At 30.7% G+C, this 16,698-nt stretch overlaps 1 protein-coding gene, 2 non-coding genes and 1 pseudogene across 3 annotated transcripts; all 4 read right to left on the minus strand.

Annotated features, from left to right (window-relative positions):
* The window catches only part of LOC141537051 (large subunit ribosomal RNA), a 5,234-nt pseudogene extending 5,091 nt beyond the window's left edge, over positions 1–143 (minus strand).
* A 4,545-nt stretch (positions 144–4,688) lies between these two features.
* Positions 4,689–4,843, minus strand: LOC141537042 (5.8S ribosomal RNA). The gene has a single exon (XR_012480834.1). It is a non-coding gene; the product is annotated as a 5.8S ribosomal RNA (ribosomal RNA).
* A 409-nt stretch (positions 4,844–5,252) lies between these two features.
* Positions 5,253–7,159, minus strand: LOC141537043 (small subunit ribosomal RNA). Its single transcript, XR_012480835.1, has one exon. It is a non-coding gene; the product is annotated as a small subunit ribosomal RNA (ribosomal RNA).
* A 4,896-nt stretch (positions 7,160–12,055) lies between these two features.
* LOC141537013 (uncharacterized) lies at positions 12,056–13,712 on the minus strand. Its single transcript, XM_074257853.1, has 4 exons — positions 13,418–13,712; positions 12,657–13,253; positions 12,187–12,469; positions 12,056–12,116 (listed from the first exon to the last, which is right to left on the minus strand). The coding sequence occupies exons 1-3, from the start codon at positions 13,599–13,601 to the stop codon at positions 12,204–12,206; spliced, it is 1,047 nt and encodes a 348-aa protein (XP_074113954.1). The 5' UTR covers positions 13,602–13,712; the 3' UTR covers positions 12,056–12,116; positions 12,187–12,203.
* Between the last annotated feature and the right edge of the window lie 2,986 nt (positions 13,713–16,698).

Below are 16,698 nucleotides of genomic sequence, written 5' to 3' on the forward strand. Positions count from 1 at the left end.
TCTCCCAGTGGCAGAACCACGGGATTTAGTGCTGGGCTAATTCCTGTTCACTCGCAGTTACTAAGGAAATCCTTGTTAGTTTCTTTTCCTCCGCTTAATAATATGCTTAAATTCAGCGGGTAGTCTCACTTAATCTGAGGTCGTGAAAGTAGTATAACGATTTAATAAAAATTATTCATCGGTCTGGATTTTTATCCGGAGGCACTGTCGTGCCTCAAGCCAAGTACACGTTCAACAACACACATGAAATGTGTGTGAACGTGTAGGCGCGAGACTACAGTGCCTTTATTCTCGAGTCAGATGTCAACATAACCTCACTTTATTTTCAACTTGATTTATTTTATTACTACATACAAGTCAACACTTGTCACGCGCTTTAAATAGTTTAATTATTAGTTCTTTTTATAAAACAGCAATAATTATATAATTTTTTTCATTTTTTAGCGTTATCTTAATTTATAAAATTTTCGGTCCCCCGTTTTTCGATACTACGAAAGAGTTTACTAATTTCGGTCGAATATTTTATTTCGAAGTTGGTACTTTTCAATTTTCTGCGTATAGTATACCACCGAGTATTAGAGTTAGTCCGTTTCCATTTAACGCCTGGGATCCTCTCCGGATAGTTACTCTGTTCCAGATTTTTTATTTTTAAGTTGGTACATTACATTTTGTGAGAATAGTATACTACTGTATAGTATCAGAGTTGTTCCATTCCCATTGAAAGTTTGATAAAATAGGCGGTTAATTCAAATCTAGTCTATTTAAAATTGTAATTTTATTCTATTTTAACGTTTGATTTTAATTATTATAATCAATATTATTTTTATCATTGTTTAACTTAATTATAATAATGAATATTTGTTGTAGACATTTGATGTAAATATATAGTGTGAATTGTTTTCATTACTTTTTCAGCTTTGAACTGGGATACTCCTAAATGTATCCAGCAGGTGTCACTATGTGCCAGAAAGGCGCGAATTTGAATTCATTTTAAATATTATATTAAAATTAATTCAAATTTATTGTACTCATACATAATCCTAATACATGCCCGGCTGTAAGCTGTAATGCTTTTAGATGCACCTGGCATGTCTGAAAAATTAAGCTGTTATTTTGAATTTAAATTCATTGATTATTTCTTTACATGTATTTGTAAAATAATTAACACAACTTTATTTTAGAAAACTTTTTATTATTTTATTTTTTTTAATACTTGTATATTTCTGTCTTTATCATAATTATTGTTATAGAGATATTATTATTATTATTATTATTATTATTATTATTATTATTATTATTATTATTATTATTATTGTTATAGTTATGAAGATTATTATTTAATTAATCTAACATCTGGCCCTCAGTCGAAGGAATTCTAAGTAAACACATAGCGACGACTAATATAAATTATAGTAGTTATAATTTAAAAAAACGTAGGAAATTTTAAAGTTAAAAATTCATATGAAATTTTATTATTATCATTGCAATAATAATAATAGCAATTATAATTCTTCCTGTTTAGAAAAGGATGCTAAATTATTAGTTATTAAGAAAATTATTCATTTTTATTCCAAATAGCGCGCGAAAATTCAATTTTCAAAATTTCAATCAAAATTTTATTATTATATTTATAACATCTTATTCCTTGAAGGGGAAGGATGCTATACTAAAATAATAATTATTATTTGTTAATACCGATGTACATACACTATTTGTATGACTTGTATCGTTATAAGTCGACTACAATTACGTACAGTAAGTCATTTAAGTGTTTCCAGGTACAAATCAAAATTTACTATCAATTTTAAATCACATTATTTTGTTTCGTTTGCTGATAAGACTATTGATTTCTCGAGTGTTAATTTGAATAATAATATGATTAAGACAATGAATTGTGTATAATTGCCGTAGTTAACAAACGATGGAAATTATCATGCGCAACAATTACTGGCTACCATTAATGATATCGAGTATAGGTTATATATACCAAGCACAAAAAGCTTGCAAAATATTGTACGGTGACTTATTACATGGTGAATAATATAATGATCAGTAAGTAATTTTTTTCTCGACTTCTGTTTTTTTCCTTTGATGTAATTATTATCATTCTCTCTTTACAGTGAAGTACAACGAGAATAAGAGCGTAAAAGATGTGATTGTAACAAAAAATGCGAGATATTATGTATGTAACAACTATTTGTTAGTAAATTATGAATAGAACCCTCTACTAAGCCTGCCTATGTATATGGTTGATAAATCCATTTTTTTCAGTCTCTACAAGGGACAAATTTTAAATACTCTGTGAGAATGTAAAAAACGAAAGAACAAATGCAACGTTTTTTATGAAATATGTAATTTCTGTATTTCTAAATGGCGGAAATTGTAATTAAAAAAATTTCAATGTAAATATAATTTCTAAAAAAATCTTAAATTTACTTTGATGATTTTTTAACTATCCGTTAAGAAAATCGAAGATTTTCAAAAATCGTGAAGTCATTGGTTTTACCTCGTGTTTCGAAAATCGAGTGCTCATCACGTCAAAAGAAGAAATTTTTACAAAAAGATGTAAAATCCGAACAAAAACAGTTCCACTGTAAAAAATTACGCCAAGTACACGTTCACAACCCTTGATTTACAAAAATGCCAAGGAGAAATTATCATTTTACAAAAAGATGTAAAATCAAAAAAAAAAACAGACCAAGTAGCCGTTATGATCTTTCATAATTGAAAAATTTTGTGATAAATTTAACGAATAAAAACAATTTTTTAGACGTACTTGGCGTGCGTCATTGAGTACCCAAAATTTTTTCATTTCTGATAACTGAGCCAGAGAACTGATATGAAAAGCGATTTTACGGACAATTCTCTCAGCCCTTCCTCACCAAATCATTAACCCCACTGATGATCATTTTGATGCAACCATATGAATCGATAACAATTGAAGTTCATGCTTGTTTTCATTATTTCACGGATAAGATTGATATTTGTACAACTAAATAGCTTCCAAACATTTCATTCAGATCGAGAAAAAATGAATCAGTTTATTAATTGAATGAACTGTTAATTAAATTGACTTCATTAGAAAATATAGCATTAATAAATGTTCAAGAAACATCGGAGCCCTATTTTAAAGTAAGATTTATTTCTACTATAAATTAAAAAAAAAAAAACAGGATTTTATCACGAAATTTGATCATTAATTTACTAAGCAATTTTTATAATTAATTCAGTAATCATTTTCTTGCCACCAGTATATTTTTAACTTCTCTCTAAGACAATTGAAAATTTTTTGAAGGTCACAGAAAACTTACATGAGTATCCCCACGAGGGTGTCACTGTGTGTGTGTGTGTGTGTGTGTGTGTGTGTGTGTGTGTGTGTGTGTGTGTGTGTGTGTGTGTGTGTGTGTGTGTGTGTGTGTGTGTGTGTGTGTGTGTGTGTGTGTGTGTGTGTGTGTGTGTGTGTGTGTGTGTGTGTGTGTGTGTGTGTGTGTGTGTGTGTGTGTGTGTGTGTGTGTGTGTGTGTGTGTGTGTGTGTGTGTGTGTGTGTGTGTGTGTGTGTGTGTGTGTGTGTGTGTGTGTGTGTGTGTGTGTGTGTGTGTGTGTGTGTGTGTGTGTGTGTGTGTGTGTGTGTGTGTGTGTGTGAACCTCCCATAACTTATGAACGACTTTACCGATTTCATCGTGGTTGGCCCATTTGAAAAAACATCAACGAACTTGGATTTTGAATACAATTTTGACCGATTCCGATAGATGGATTTCAAGATATCTCAAAAAAACCGTGAAAAAATTTCAGAAAAATTTTTGTTTTCAAGTGTCTTTTTGGAGTAACTTTTATACGGCTCAGTCGATTATCTCCAAAAACTAATCAGCTCTTGATCTTGAAAAATCACGTCAATTGCCGCTTAACCAGTCAAAATCGGTTAATTCGTTCAAAAGATATCGTGAACGAAAGAAAACCGAAAAAGTGTTTTTTCGGAAGTACTCCTAAATTTTAACGTTTGATCAATGCGAACTTAAAAATTCTTTACGGGGCTTAAAAACGGCTTTGAATGCTGCCAGCCACTTGAAAATCAGTTCATTCATTGGAAAGTTATTAAAAGTTGTACATTAAAAACGATGTTTAATCAAACTTCTATCAGACATACAGCAATGCTGTGAAGAGGGAAAGAACAGGAGATAAGGTGATTATTGAACTACTGATATTTGACATCAATGAGCTACCTGAGGGATATTATCACGTTATCACGATTCATCTGAAAAAATTTTGGGTACTCAATGACGCACGCCAAGTACGTCTAAAAAATTGTTTTTATTCGTTAAATTTATCACAAAATTTTTTCAATTATGGAAGATCATAACGGCTACTTGGTCTGTTTTTTTTTTGATTTTACATCTTTTTGTAAAATGATAATTTCTCCTTGGCATTTTTGTAAATCAAGGGTTGTGAACGTGTACTTGGCGTAATTTTTTACAGTGGAACTGTTTTTGTTCGGATTAATATAATTCATAGACTCGATAAACGATTATAATGACATTTCATTAAATCGAGTATGTATAATAATTTAAAATGACATTGTCTTATTTATATAATTAAAATGTTGAGACAATGAAAAACATTCATTTAAAGTTTATACACATCCATCGCTAGTACAATTACAAGTAATTGTAAGCAGTTTTTATATAATAAACGACCCTCAGCCAAGTGTGGTCCGGGAATTGGATCCGTGGACCGCAATGTGCGTTCGAAATGTCGATGTTCATGTGTCCTGCAGTTCACAAGTTGACGCGCAATTAGCTGCGTTCTTCCTCGATTTACGAGCCAAGTGATCCACCGTTCAGGATAATCAATCTTTAGAAAATTTATCATTTTCTTTGTTATACATGTTACATAATTTTAATAAATGACAAAATGTCTTTTACTTTGACACAAAATAATAATATAATCAAAGTAAAATCGCCATCTATACATCAAAAGATGCATATGGCAATGAAGCTTTGTAAATATAATAAATTAATTCATGGCGAGTATTCATTTAAAAACCTTGAATTCATATACACAGTCTTTAACTGTGTATATTATTCTACGATAGGTTCCCATGAATTATAAAAGTCTAAATATAATCAAAAGCACAAAGCAACTCTATAAAATAATCCACAATTGTAAGATTTTATAATATGCTTTCGCATTTTTTTAAATAATAATATATAATATCATCGTATTATAACAAAATTTGTTATTATAATTAATACGTTAATGATCCTTCCGCAGGTTCACCTACGGAAACCTTGTTACGACTTTTACTTCCTCTAAATAATCAAGTTTGGTCATCTTTCCAACAACATCGGCAATGCCGAAACATTGCCGCGCATCAGTCCGAAGACCTCACTAAATCATTCAATCGGTAGTAGCGACGGGCGGTGTGTACAAAGGGCAGGGACGTAATCAACACGAGCTTATGACTCGTGCTTACTGGGAATTCCTCGTTCATGGGGAATAATTTCAAGCCCCAATCCCTAGCACGAAGGAGGTTCAGCGGGTTACCCGGGCCTTTCGGCCAGGGAAGACACGTTGATTCCTTCAGTGTAGCGCGCGTGCGGCCCAGAACATCTAAGGGCATCACAGACCTGTTATTGCTCAATCTCGTGCGGCTAGAAGCCGCCTGTCCCTCTAAGAAGATAATATTGTACGTCGGTAGTAAAAACCACTTGATCCGAAGACCAAGGGCCTTTCAAGATACCAAAATACGCCTATTTAGCAGGCTAGAGTCTCGTTCGTTATCGGAATTAACCAGACAAATCGCTCCACCAACTAAGAACGGCCATGCACCACCACCCACCGAATCAAGAAAGAGCTATCAATCTGTCAATCCTTCCGGTCTCCGGGCCTGGTGAGATTTCCCGTGTTGAGTCAAATTAAGCCGCAGGCTCCACTCCTGGTGGTGCCCTTCCGTCAATTCCTTTAAGTTTCAGCTTTGCAACCATACTTCCCCCGGAACCCAAAAGCTTTGGTTTCCCGGAAGCTGCCCGCCGAGTCATCGGAGGAACATCGGCGGATCGCTAGCTGGCATCGTTTATGGTTAGAACTAGGGCGGTATCTGATCGCCTTCGAACCTCTAACTTTCGTTCTTGATTAATGAAAACATTTTTGGCAAATGCTTTCGCTTCTGTTCGTCTTGCGACGATCCAAGAATTTCACCTCTAACGTCGCAATACGAATGCCCCCATCTGTCCCTATTAATCATTACCTCAGTATTCCGAAAACCAACAAAATAGAACTGAGGTCCTATTCTATTATTCCATGCACACAGTATTCAGGCGAAATAAGCCTGCTTTAAGCACTCTAATTTGTTCAAAGTAAACGTACCGGCCTACCTCGACACTCAATTAAGAGCACCGCGATAGGATTAAATTGGATGTCGCCTTTTACAGCTAAACCCTCCGGTAGGACGTTTCATAACATACCAGTTAACACCGCGAAGCGATGAACCAATAGTATGAAACACAAATTCAACTACGAGCTTTTTAACCGCAACAACTTTAATATACGCTATTGGAGCTGGAATTACCGCGGCTGCTGGCACCAGACTTGCCCTCCAATGGATCCTCATTAAAGGATTTAAAGTGTATTCATTCCGATTACGGGGCCTCGGATGAGTCCCGTATCGTTATTTTTCGTCACTACCTCCCCGTGCCGGGAGTGGGTAATTTGCGCGCCTGCTGCCTTCCTTGGATGTGGTAGCCGTTTCTCAGGCTCCCTCTCCGGAATCGAACCCTGATTCCCCGTTACCCGTTACAACCATGGTAGGCATAGAACCTACCATCGACAGTTGATAAGGCAGACATTTGAAAGATCTGTCGTCGGCACTAAGGCCATACGATCAGCAAAAAGTTATTCAGAGTCACCATAATTAACGATGGACGAGCCACCGATTGGTTTTGATCTAATAAAAGCGTTCCTTCCATCTCTGGTCGGAACTCTGGTTTGCATGTATTAGCTCTAGAATTACCACAGTTATCCAAGTAAATGTGGGTACGATCTAAGGAACCATAACTGATTTAATGAGCCATTCGCGGTTTCACCTTAATATGGCGTGTACTAAGACATGCATGGCTTAATCTTTGAGACAAGCATATGACTACTGGCAGGATCAACCAGGGAGCTTCGTTCATGTTTTATTAAATAAAACATTTAGAAATCTCTTTTTTACACTAATACAAAACATGTTAGCTTTCATCATATAATGTCAGACTAAACAGTTGTAAAAGCGGTGCTGATTTGAAACATAAGTTTCTAACAACACTTTAAATTTGTTGATAATAACTATTTATTCACGTATAAGTGAAACGATATATTCAAACATCCTCTCTGATTTTGAAAAACTTCAACTCTCGCTAGATATTAATTCCAAGCGACTTGGTTATTTACACGTAAACGTGCTTTTAATATTACAATTATAATAATAATAATATTCTTGCTCGGAAACAAGTGAGTCGATAACTCCGTATTGAATAAGTGTACATATTCTACATGAAAATATACACAATTTTAAACGCCAAAGCGATTACCACATAGGAGTCATTCAGTCATAGACATCGACCCGTGGCTGTGATGCGTTCAGACATACTGTTTTTATACTAAGCATAATAATCCTCTCGTAGTCTAGCAGCATTTAAGTATTAACTGAATATACTATACATACTATATACTGTGCGCTGCTGATATTACTTCTTTCAACAGACTACTCTCTCATATAAATACGAGCAACGAAGAGCACCTGGTAGTAAAAATTAAGTGACTCAGCTTATCCCCACTCTGGGTGGATTCGTCCGTAATACCCAGCTGTTCAATTGCTTAGCATCTGATGTAAAATTATACATGTTGAGCTTTCATGTTATGAAAGGTTAAAAATATTGTTATTTATTTTGTTAGTAATAAGAGGAAAAAAGTTTCATTTGAAATCGATAATTGGTTAAATTTATACAATCCGAACAAAAACAGTTTCACTGTAAAAAAAAATTGCGCCAAGTCCACGTTCATAAAACTCATCTCAATAACGTTTGCACTTTACAAAAAAAATAAGACTCGATATAATAATTGTCATTCTCTACAAAAAAAAGTGAAATACAAAAAAATACCAAGAAACTGTCATAATGTTAAAAAAATTGATAGAAAATTTGTTGAAAATTTAAAAATTAAAAAAAAAATTTTTTTATCGTACTTGGCGCGCGTCATTGAGTACCCCAAATTTTTTCGGAAGAATTTCAACCCGAGAAAAAACTATTTTGCTCGAATTTATGTAATTATGTATAGTTATACATATTTGGGCTGATCAGTTCTAATTACACAATATATGATTTCATACATTCTTATACTTATAAATTTACATTAGTCAAGCATACTCAACTCATTAAAAACACTGCTTACTCGATTAATTATCAGTTTCAGTGAAAAAATCCGTTATTAAATTTTTTTAATTTTTAGTGGAAATAACTGTCAATATGATGGTGTGGTGAAATCATCTGAAATTATATAAAATTTTTGGATTCAATTTTTTCAGCTCCATCATTAAGCTTCAATGAAGAAACTTGATATTGCTTAGTTTAATTGTAATTAACACATTTTGATTGGCAATCACACCGCATTTTCTCAATTTAGTCGGCCATATGTTTTCTTTTCTAGAGCACTCAATAGTATCCACTTTGAAGTAGTTTTCATAACCAAACACGAGAGGGCGTTTTAATAAAATCATAAATGATGTCTGGATGATTAAAAAATTTCAAATAACATACGTATGACATGTCGATTTTACCTAAATTTTGTAAAACTTATTATTAAATAATAATAGTTGATTAATTAAATTCATGCATTTTATAGGTTGACTAACTTATAAATTTTTAATCATTAAAAGGATGTTTATTTATCCTGAAAAAATTTGGGGTACTCAATGACGCGCGCCAAGTACGATAAAAAAATTTTTTTTTTAATTTTTAAATTTTCAACAAATTTTCTATCAATTTTTTTAACATTATGACAGTTTCTTGGTATTTTTTGTATTTCACTTTTTTTGTAGAGAATGACAATTATTATATCGAGTCTTATTTTTTTGTAAAGTGCAAACGTTATTGAGATGAGTTTTATGAACGTGGACTTGGCGCAATTTTTTTACAGTGAAACTGTTTTTGTTCGGATTTCACATCTTTTTGTAAAGAATGAAAATTTTTGAAACGAGTCTTATTTTTTTTTGTAAAGTGCTAATGTTATTGAGATGAGTTTTATGAACGTGGACTTGGCGCAATTTTTTACAGTGAAGCTGTTTTTGTTCGGATTTATTAATAACAACAATCATTTTAGTAATAATAATGATAATGATAAACATTATTATTGCTTTCATTTTTAACATCAATTTATTATTACCGATATTAATACTTTTAGTATTATAATTACTATTATTGTTATTTTTATTATGGTTACCAATATTATTTATTGTTATTATGACATCGTTGTTAGTAAATGACGCAATATATCAAACGCATAGTTATGTTACGTATTATCAAGAGATTAAGATTATTTGAAACCCGCTCAATTGGATGACAGTGCCACCTACAGGCCATAACCATAAGATCACAGAATGTTCACACTTTTTAATGAGTTACATGTTATCAAGAAATTAAGATTATTTGAAACCCGCTCAATTAGATGACAGTGCCATCTACAGGCAATAACCATAAGATCATAGAATGTACACACTTTTTAATGAGAATTCCCCAGACACTGAACATCTGGTTTATTCGAAGAAAGTATAACTCATACAATGTTTGTGTGTTTAAACTGGTTAACAAATAAAATTTAATTAAAAAATATGTTTCAACCATAAACATGGAAGGTTGTATGATAATTTGTTCTATAAAATTTTTGTTTCATAAGATACTTTTACATTTTTAATTTCAAACGTAAACTTTTCCCGCGCTATATTAAAAATTCATAAATAAATGAATTTTTTCAGGCAAAGCTATAATCATATGAAAAGTCGTTCGTTCATTGATTTTTCAGCTCAAATTCTGATAAAAAATTAAAGTTTTCTTTTCTCATATTAGCTAGTGGTATTAAAAAATTTAAACTGACTAATCCGCGTAAACGCCTCCGGTTTAAATCGATATCCTAAATTATCGATGGAAATTATACATTTCTTATATATAGAAAGAGAATTTTGACATTTTCTTAATAAGAAAAAATTTTAATTTAGATTTAATACTGCAATACACATTTATTCAATTACATGTTATCAAGAAATTAAGATTATTTGAAACCCGCTCAATTGGATGACAGTGTCATCTACAGGCAATAACCATAAGATCATAGAATGTACACACTTTTCAATGAGAATTCCCCAGACACTGAACATCTGGTTTATTCGAAGAAAGTATAACTCATACAATGTTTGTGTGTTTAAACTGGTTAACAAATAAAATTTAATTAAAAAAATATGTTTCAAACATAAACATTAGGGTGATTCAAAAAAAAAGAATATTTTTTTTTTCGTTTGGTACTCTGAAAAATAGGTTCCTAGACACCTCTAAGAAAGCCTCTCCAAGCATGAGTTCTTAATTGTAACGGGATGGTCCTCCTTCTTACAGTTTTCTATTTTTTCTTATTATCAGATAGAAAAATTTATATCTCGCTTCCAACTACTTGAAAAAATATCTTGTTCCTTAGATTTTGTAGGAAATTGAATGCTCTACAAAAAGGTCTCTTACGATTTTTTTCGTAAACCCAACCGTTTAAAAGATATTAACGGTTAAAGTTTGATTATTTTTGGGAAAATTTTTTATTTCTTATGAATTTTATAACTCAATGAAAAAAATCATTATGAATGATGAAACTCATAGTTTTGTAGGAAATTTACTGCTCTATAAAAATGGTCTCTTATGATTTTTCGATCAAGTTGAGCGTTTACGAGATATTCATCGTCAAACATCAATGCATATCAATTTTTCTAGTTTTTGATCAATAATTCGAAAAATTTCAATTTATTCTGTGAGTTTCAAGGAAATTTAGACAAATTTGAGTTTGTATGAATAGAAATATGTTATGAACTATTTTTTAATTAGTTTTTTTAGTCTTGGACATGTTTGATTACATTAAAACAAAAAATTAGTGCATTTTTTTAAATATATAATTCAATTTAGTGTGTTTCACATGTGTTTCACTTTTTTATCGAAGAATTTATTTATTTAATTATCAACTGCCATATAATTTTCAATATTTTCAACATAACGGTACACTTTTACTGTAAATAATTTCCTCTATTGCAGTTTGGGTAGTTTTTTCGATGTTCTTTGATAATTTGCAATAAGTATTGGAATTGCTCTTCATTTTTGTCAAGCCTTGATTATACTCACTAACTAATGCAACAGCTCGTTCTGCTGAATCATTAACAACTTTCAATTGGTTAAAGTATTCTTTATTTTCAATGTAACTGTCATTAGTAGGCCACGATTCAATATCTTTATCAAGGAAGTCATATGGTAAATCAAAGATTTTAAAGAGATTTAAAGACTTTTTAGAAACAAAGTCACTCAGACTTTTTGCGTTAATGAATTCAAATCGTTTTTATCAATTATAAATTTTTTAGCTTTAGAATCTGTACCGTTACGAGTATTAACAGCTCCAACAATATTTTTTACTTCCAATGAAACGGTATCGTCAAATAATGATAAAATGGCAAGTTCATCACTTAAATACCATAAATGCAAAATCATTTTTTCACAAGTTGCTGAAGAAATCAATGAATTGATATTTTTGTACTCGAATAAATTTTTCAAAAACTGCAAGTCATGATTAGCAGCAGTTGTTGCAGAAGTTGATGAAAACCAAGCTTTTAAATACAGTGTAACTATAAATATACAAATTTGCCGAAGACCGTCCAATTCTTTATTAGAAAGTTTAAATTCATTTCTGAATAGAAACATTTTTAAACTGTAAATTGCCTTCGCCAACCACCTAGCATGATGAATTGCACCAGGACGTTTGAAAAAATTTCTTCTTGAGGCATTTCTCCAAGGAAAATCAACGACAATTCCAACAATTCTTTATAGTCATCTCGGGGTTGTAGTAACTATCAAAAACAATTAAAAATTTGTCAGAAACAAGAAAATTTTTTTCTTAAAATCGCAGTTAAATCATACCTGTAAGGATTGTGCAATTAAACTAGATATTTCATTTTTTTATCCAAAATGATATCAGCAACAACAGTATCTTCAATTCCAGATTTATAATTAGTTTTATTTATTTCATCCCATGATTTTTTAAATCTTCCGAACATTGGTACGTTTGGCCCAGATGACACAGGCCAATATACTTCAAATGCACTTCTCAATATGATCTCAAAAATGTGGTGACGACATGGTAACCACATTAACTCTCTTCCCAAAGTCTTTTCAATTGCCTTACATGTACCGTTATAAATTCCTGTATAAAGAAAATAGATAACTATCGTTAAATTTAATATTTTCAACAAATTGTAGATTATATTTAAAATCCAAATGAGTAAATAATTCTCAATAATTTCAAAAGTGAAATTCAGTAAGCAATAAAAATTAAACTAGAACGTTAATAATTAAATATTTTTTAGATTAAATTATCATTGATAAGTTACCTGTATTAACTGCCGTCGTGTCAAAACACATCGCCTTAACATAATTAGTAATACCCCATTCACTCAATGTCGATAAAATGGCTGATGTTTGATTGTCTGCCGTCCCAGAATTCATTTTTGGAACCCCAAGTAATTGTTCGGTACCAAATGCAGTTAAAATAACTGGTAGCCGTTCCACAGATTTTGATCCAACAAGGTCATTCAGCATTTTTCCGTCCCAATGCACAACGTATTTATCGTGTGTCTTAAAGTTGTCATTAAGTCCTTTAGCAATGTCTTCTCTTTGAAGCATACGAGCTCGTTGAAATGAACTATAACTGAGCGTTGTATCTTCAATTTTAATACCTACTGCTAGTAAAACCGGAGCAATAATAAACATCGCATTTCTACTGCTGACATTAGCTCGGTCGAGTCCAAAAATGACTTCAGGAGTTAAGACATCAAGTTTTGCTCGTTTTGTCGGAATTGGAGGTTCATACTCTGAATCAGATCCAAAATTTGTAACTCCACTTAATGTATACGTAGAGAACGACTCTGATTTTTCACTTGGAACAATCGCATGACTGGTAGACGGTTGATCTAAGTCTGGAATAAGATCTGTTTTATAAATTAAACGAAGAAAATGTATAGAATTTATTCATTTTGATGACAAATAATTAAGAAAGGACTCCAAAAATTGTCTAGTCAAATGTCATCTAGTCATCTATGAAAAGTTACACTACTACCTGACTTTATAATAATTAAATATCTCAGATACTTACTACTCTCATCTATTCCCATCATAGTTGTGGTTAAGTTTGATACAGGTACATTATTAGAAAGAATCTCTTTATGGGTACCGAATTTTTGATCCAAATACAACTTTCTAATATTATCATCAAGCACTTTTAAGGATTTTTCGCTCACAATGTCGAATAATTGTTCAAGATCAGTCTGAAATTTCATTTCCTTTTGGTTTTGCGCTGAATTCTTTTTATCGAAATTTTTTTGTAATTTTAACTATTGACTGTGATAGCGAAGAAATTTTTTGACTGCATTAGGAGCTCCACTAGTTGGAATCTGATTTTTCTCCACAGTTCAATAACTTGGTCAACTGAATTTTTAGCACTTTGTTTGATTGAATACTTTAAAATTTTAAGTTGGTAGAAAAACACACGCATAACCTCTTTCACTTTTGGTAACTTACGTTCCGAAATTCTTTGTAGAGGTATTCCGATAAAACGTATTTCTTTATTCATTGTAGGTTAATTGATGATAAATAAATTTATGTGATGATTATAAGACTTATTTAAAATGAATTATTTTATTACGTATTCAAGATGATCAGTTTTAGGAACACTGAAAATACGGTATGAAATGGGTAGATACTGAAGATAGTTGAGAGTAAAAAACATAGATAGCGTTAGTTTCAGAAGACAAACAGAAGAAGAAATGGAATTCAAAACAAAAATCCCCTCGAACGAAAATTTTATGTATATTTTGTGAAAAACAATTTAAAAATACGCACTGAACAAATTTCATAATAATAAATGACAACGCGATTAAGATTTTAAATTATTAAAGATAAAATTTTAAAAAATATTATTAGAATAAAAACTTTCAAATGAATTTTTGAACAGAAAACATCTATAGGAGTTGCTTTTATAATAAAAACTCAAATTTGTCTAAATTTCCTTGAAACTCACAGAATAAATTGAAATTTTTCGAATTATTGATCAAAAACTAGAAAAATTGATATGCATTGATGTTTGACGATGAATATCTCGTAAACGCTCAACTTGATCGAAAAATCATAAGAGACCATTTTTATAGAGCAGTAAATTTCCTACAAAACTATGAGTTTCATCATTCATAATGATTTTTTTCATTGAGTTATAAAATTCATAAGAAATAAAAAATTTTCCCAAAAATAATCAAACTTTAACCGTTAATATCTTTTAAACGGTTGGGTTTACGAAAAAATCGTAAGAGACCTTTTTTGTAGAGCATTCAATTTCCTACAAAATCTAAGGAACAAGATATTTTTTCAAGTAGTTGGAAGCGAGATATAAATTTTTCTATCTGATAATAAGAAAAAATAGAAAACTGTAAGAAGGAGGACCATCCCGTTACAATTAAGAACTCATGCTTGGAGAGGCTTTCTTAGAGGTGTCTAGGAACCTATTTTTCAGAGTACCAAACGAAAAAAAAAATATTCTTTTTTTTTGAATCACCCTAATAAACATGGAAGGTTGTATGATAATTTGTTCTATAAAATTTTTTGTTTCATAAGATACTTTTACATTTTTAATTTCAAACGTAAACTTTTCCCGCGCAATATTAAAAATTCATAAATAAATGAATTTTTTCAGGCAAAGCTATAATCATATGAAAAGTCGTTCGTTCTTTGATTTTTCTGCTCAAATTCTGATAAAAAAATTAAAGTTTTCTTTTCTCATATTAGCTAGTTGTATTAAAAAATTTAAACTGACTAATCCGCGTAAACGCCTCCGGTTTAAATCGATATCCTAAATTATCGATGGAAATTATACATTTCTTATATATAGAAAGAGAATTTTGACATTTTCTTAATAAGAAAAAATTTTAATTTAGATTTAATACTGCAATACACATTAATTCAATGAAAATAACAAACAATTATTTTAGTAATAATAATCTGTAGAAAATTTGAAAACCTACACGTGCTATTTTTTAAAAATATTTTGTAGTACTAATTACATGATTAAAAAAAATCAAAAAATCAAAAATGTTGGATAACTCTTGTGTCATCGACATATGATGAATTTTTCGAACAAATGTTACTTACAGTGTTTTATTTTATTTTTAAATAAAAATACAGAAAGTCACATCATATTTTATTATTTATATAATTATTTACTGAAAATGGTGTGGATTTAATTGCTATAAGTTTCGTACTAAATTATTTTTATAAACTTATTTGGATATTTGCATAAAAATTAAATTATGCAACCACTATTTTTGGCTAAATATTATAACGGATCAATGAAAGATTAAATATAAAAATTAGAATTACAGTGAAAATAAAAACGAAATTATAATAATTCATGAACGCATAAAAATATAAAATGTACGGCCCTGGTTTAAACCAAGGCTCTCCAGTGAATGATTTGATAACGTAGGTAGTGACATCTGAAAGCGACTAAAAATATCACACTGATTCTTAAAACTCACTAAAGTTAGCGACCCAGAGTTTTTTTTTTTAATTTTTAAACTTTTTTTATTACATCATTAGTTCGTCGTTTATTCTTTATTGTTCACGATTCACATTTGTTTGTTCTCCATTTATTTATTTAAAAAAATTTATGAATAATATGCCTTTAAGTTAGCCCCCTTTCGCATTTTTAATATTTTGGTAGTAATACGGGTCATTAAACCTGTGTTTTTAATTGCTCATGTGTATAGAACATTTTTTCCTACTTCACATTGTTTATTTGTTGTTTAAGTAACATTTTTAATTAGCTGAATATTTGTATTCAAAATATTTGCACTGCACATGCGTCAACTATAGGTTTAGACTTTTAGCGCGGTCTTTTGAAAATTATAATGACAGTGATTAGAGTAAGTGTATTATTGTTGTATTTCATTATAGAAATTACAGGACGAAAAGGCAACGTGTAGTTTTTAATAATTTTATAAAAAGTTTTATTTTAATAAAGTATTAAAAATTTTTGTTATTTGTTATTTCTTTTTTATTTTGATACTAGTTCGTATAATTCATGGAAATGGAACAGATGAGTATAAAAAAAAATATACATGCATTGATTCAAAGTTGATTCTATATTTTTTAAGAAATTCAAAATGAAATAGATATTTATTAGTTATTTATTTATTTACTTAATAATATTGAAATTGGCTGACGTCTAACAATTTTTTTATAATTATTTAAATTAATTGAAAATTGATTCCTAAAAGATTACACTTGTAGATTTTTTAATTTTTTACACATAAGATGTGCTTGTCACTATAATTTTCAAAAGACCGCGCTAAAAGTCTATATACGTAAAGTTGACGCATGCGCAGT

Source organism: Cotesia typhae, unplaced genomic scaffold, assembly GCF_013202065.1.
Source record: "Cotesia typhae breed Kobodo isofemale line unplaced genomic scaffold, CoteBio_Ctyphae scaffold_45, whole genome shotgun sequence".
NCBI lineage: Eukaryota > Metazoa > Arthropoda > Insecta > Hymenoptera > Braconidae > Cotesia > Cotesia typhae.

What these genes read in the sequence shown, in the direction of transcription:
- LOC141537013 (XM_074257853.1), bottom strand. Translation starts at nt 13,601, where the DNA reads ATGAAATTTCAGACTGATCTTGAACAATTATTCGACATTGTGAGCGAA. An exon ending in GATGGGAATAGATGAGAGTA is followed by an intron (nt 13,254 to 13,417) that starts GTAAGTATCTGA and finishes TTTATAAAACAG; the next exon opens with ATCTTATTCCAGACTTAGAT. An exon ending in CACGACGGCAGTTAATACAG is followed by an intron (nt 12,470 to 12,656) that starts GTAACTTATCAA and finishes TTCTTTATACAG; the next exon opens with GAATTTATAACGGTACATGT.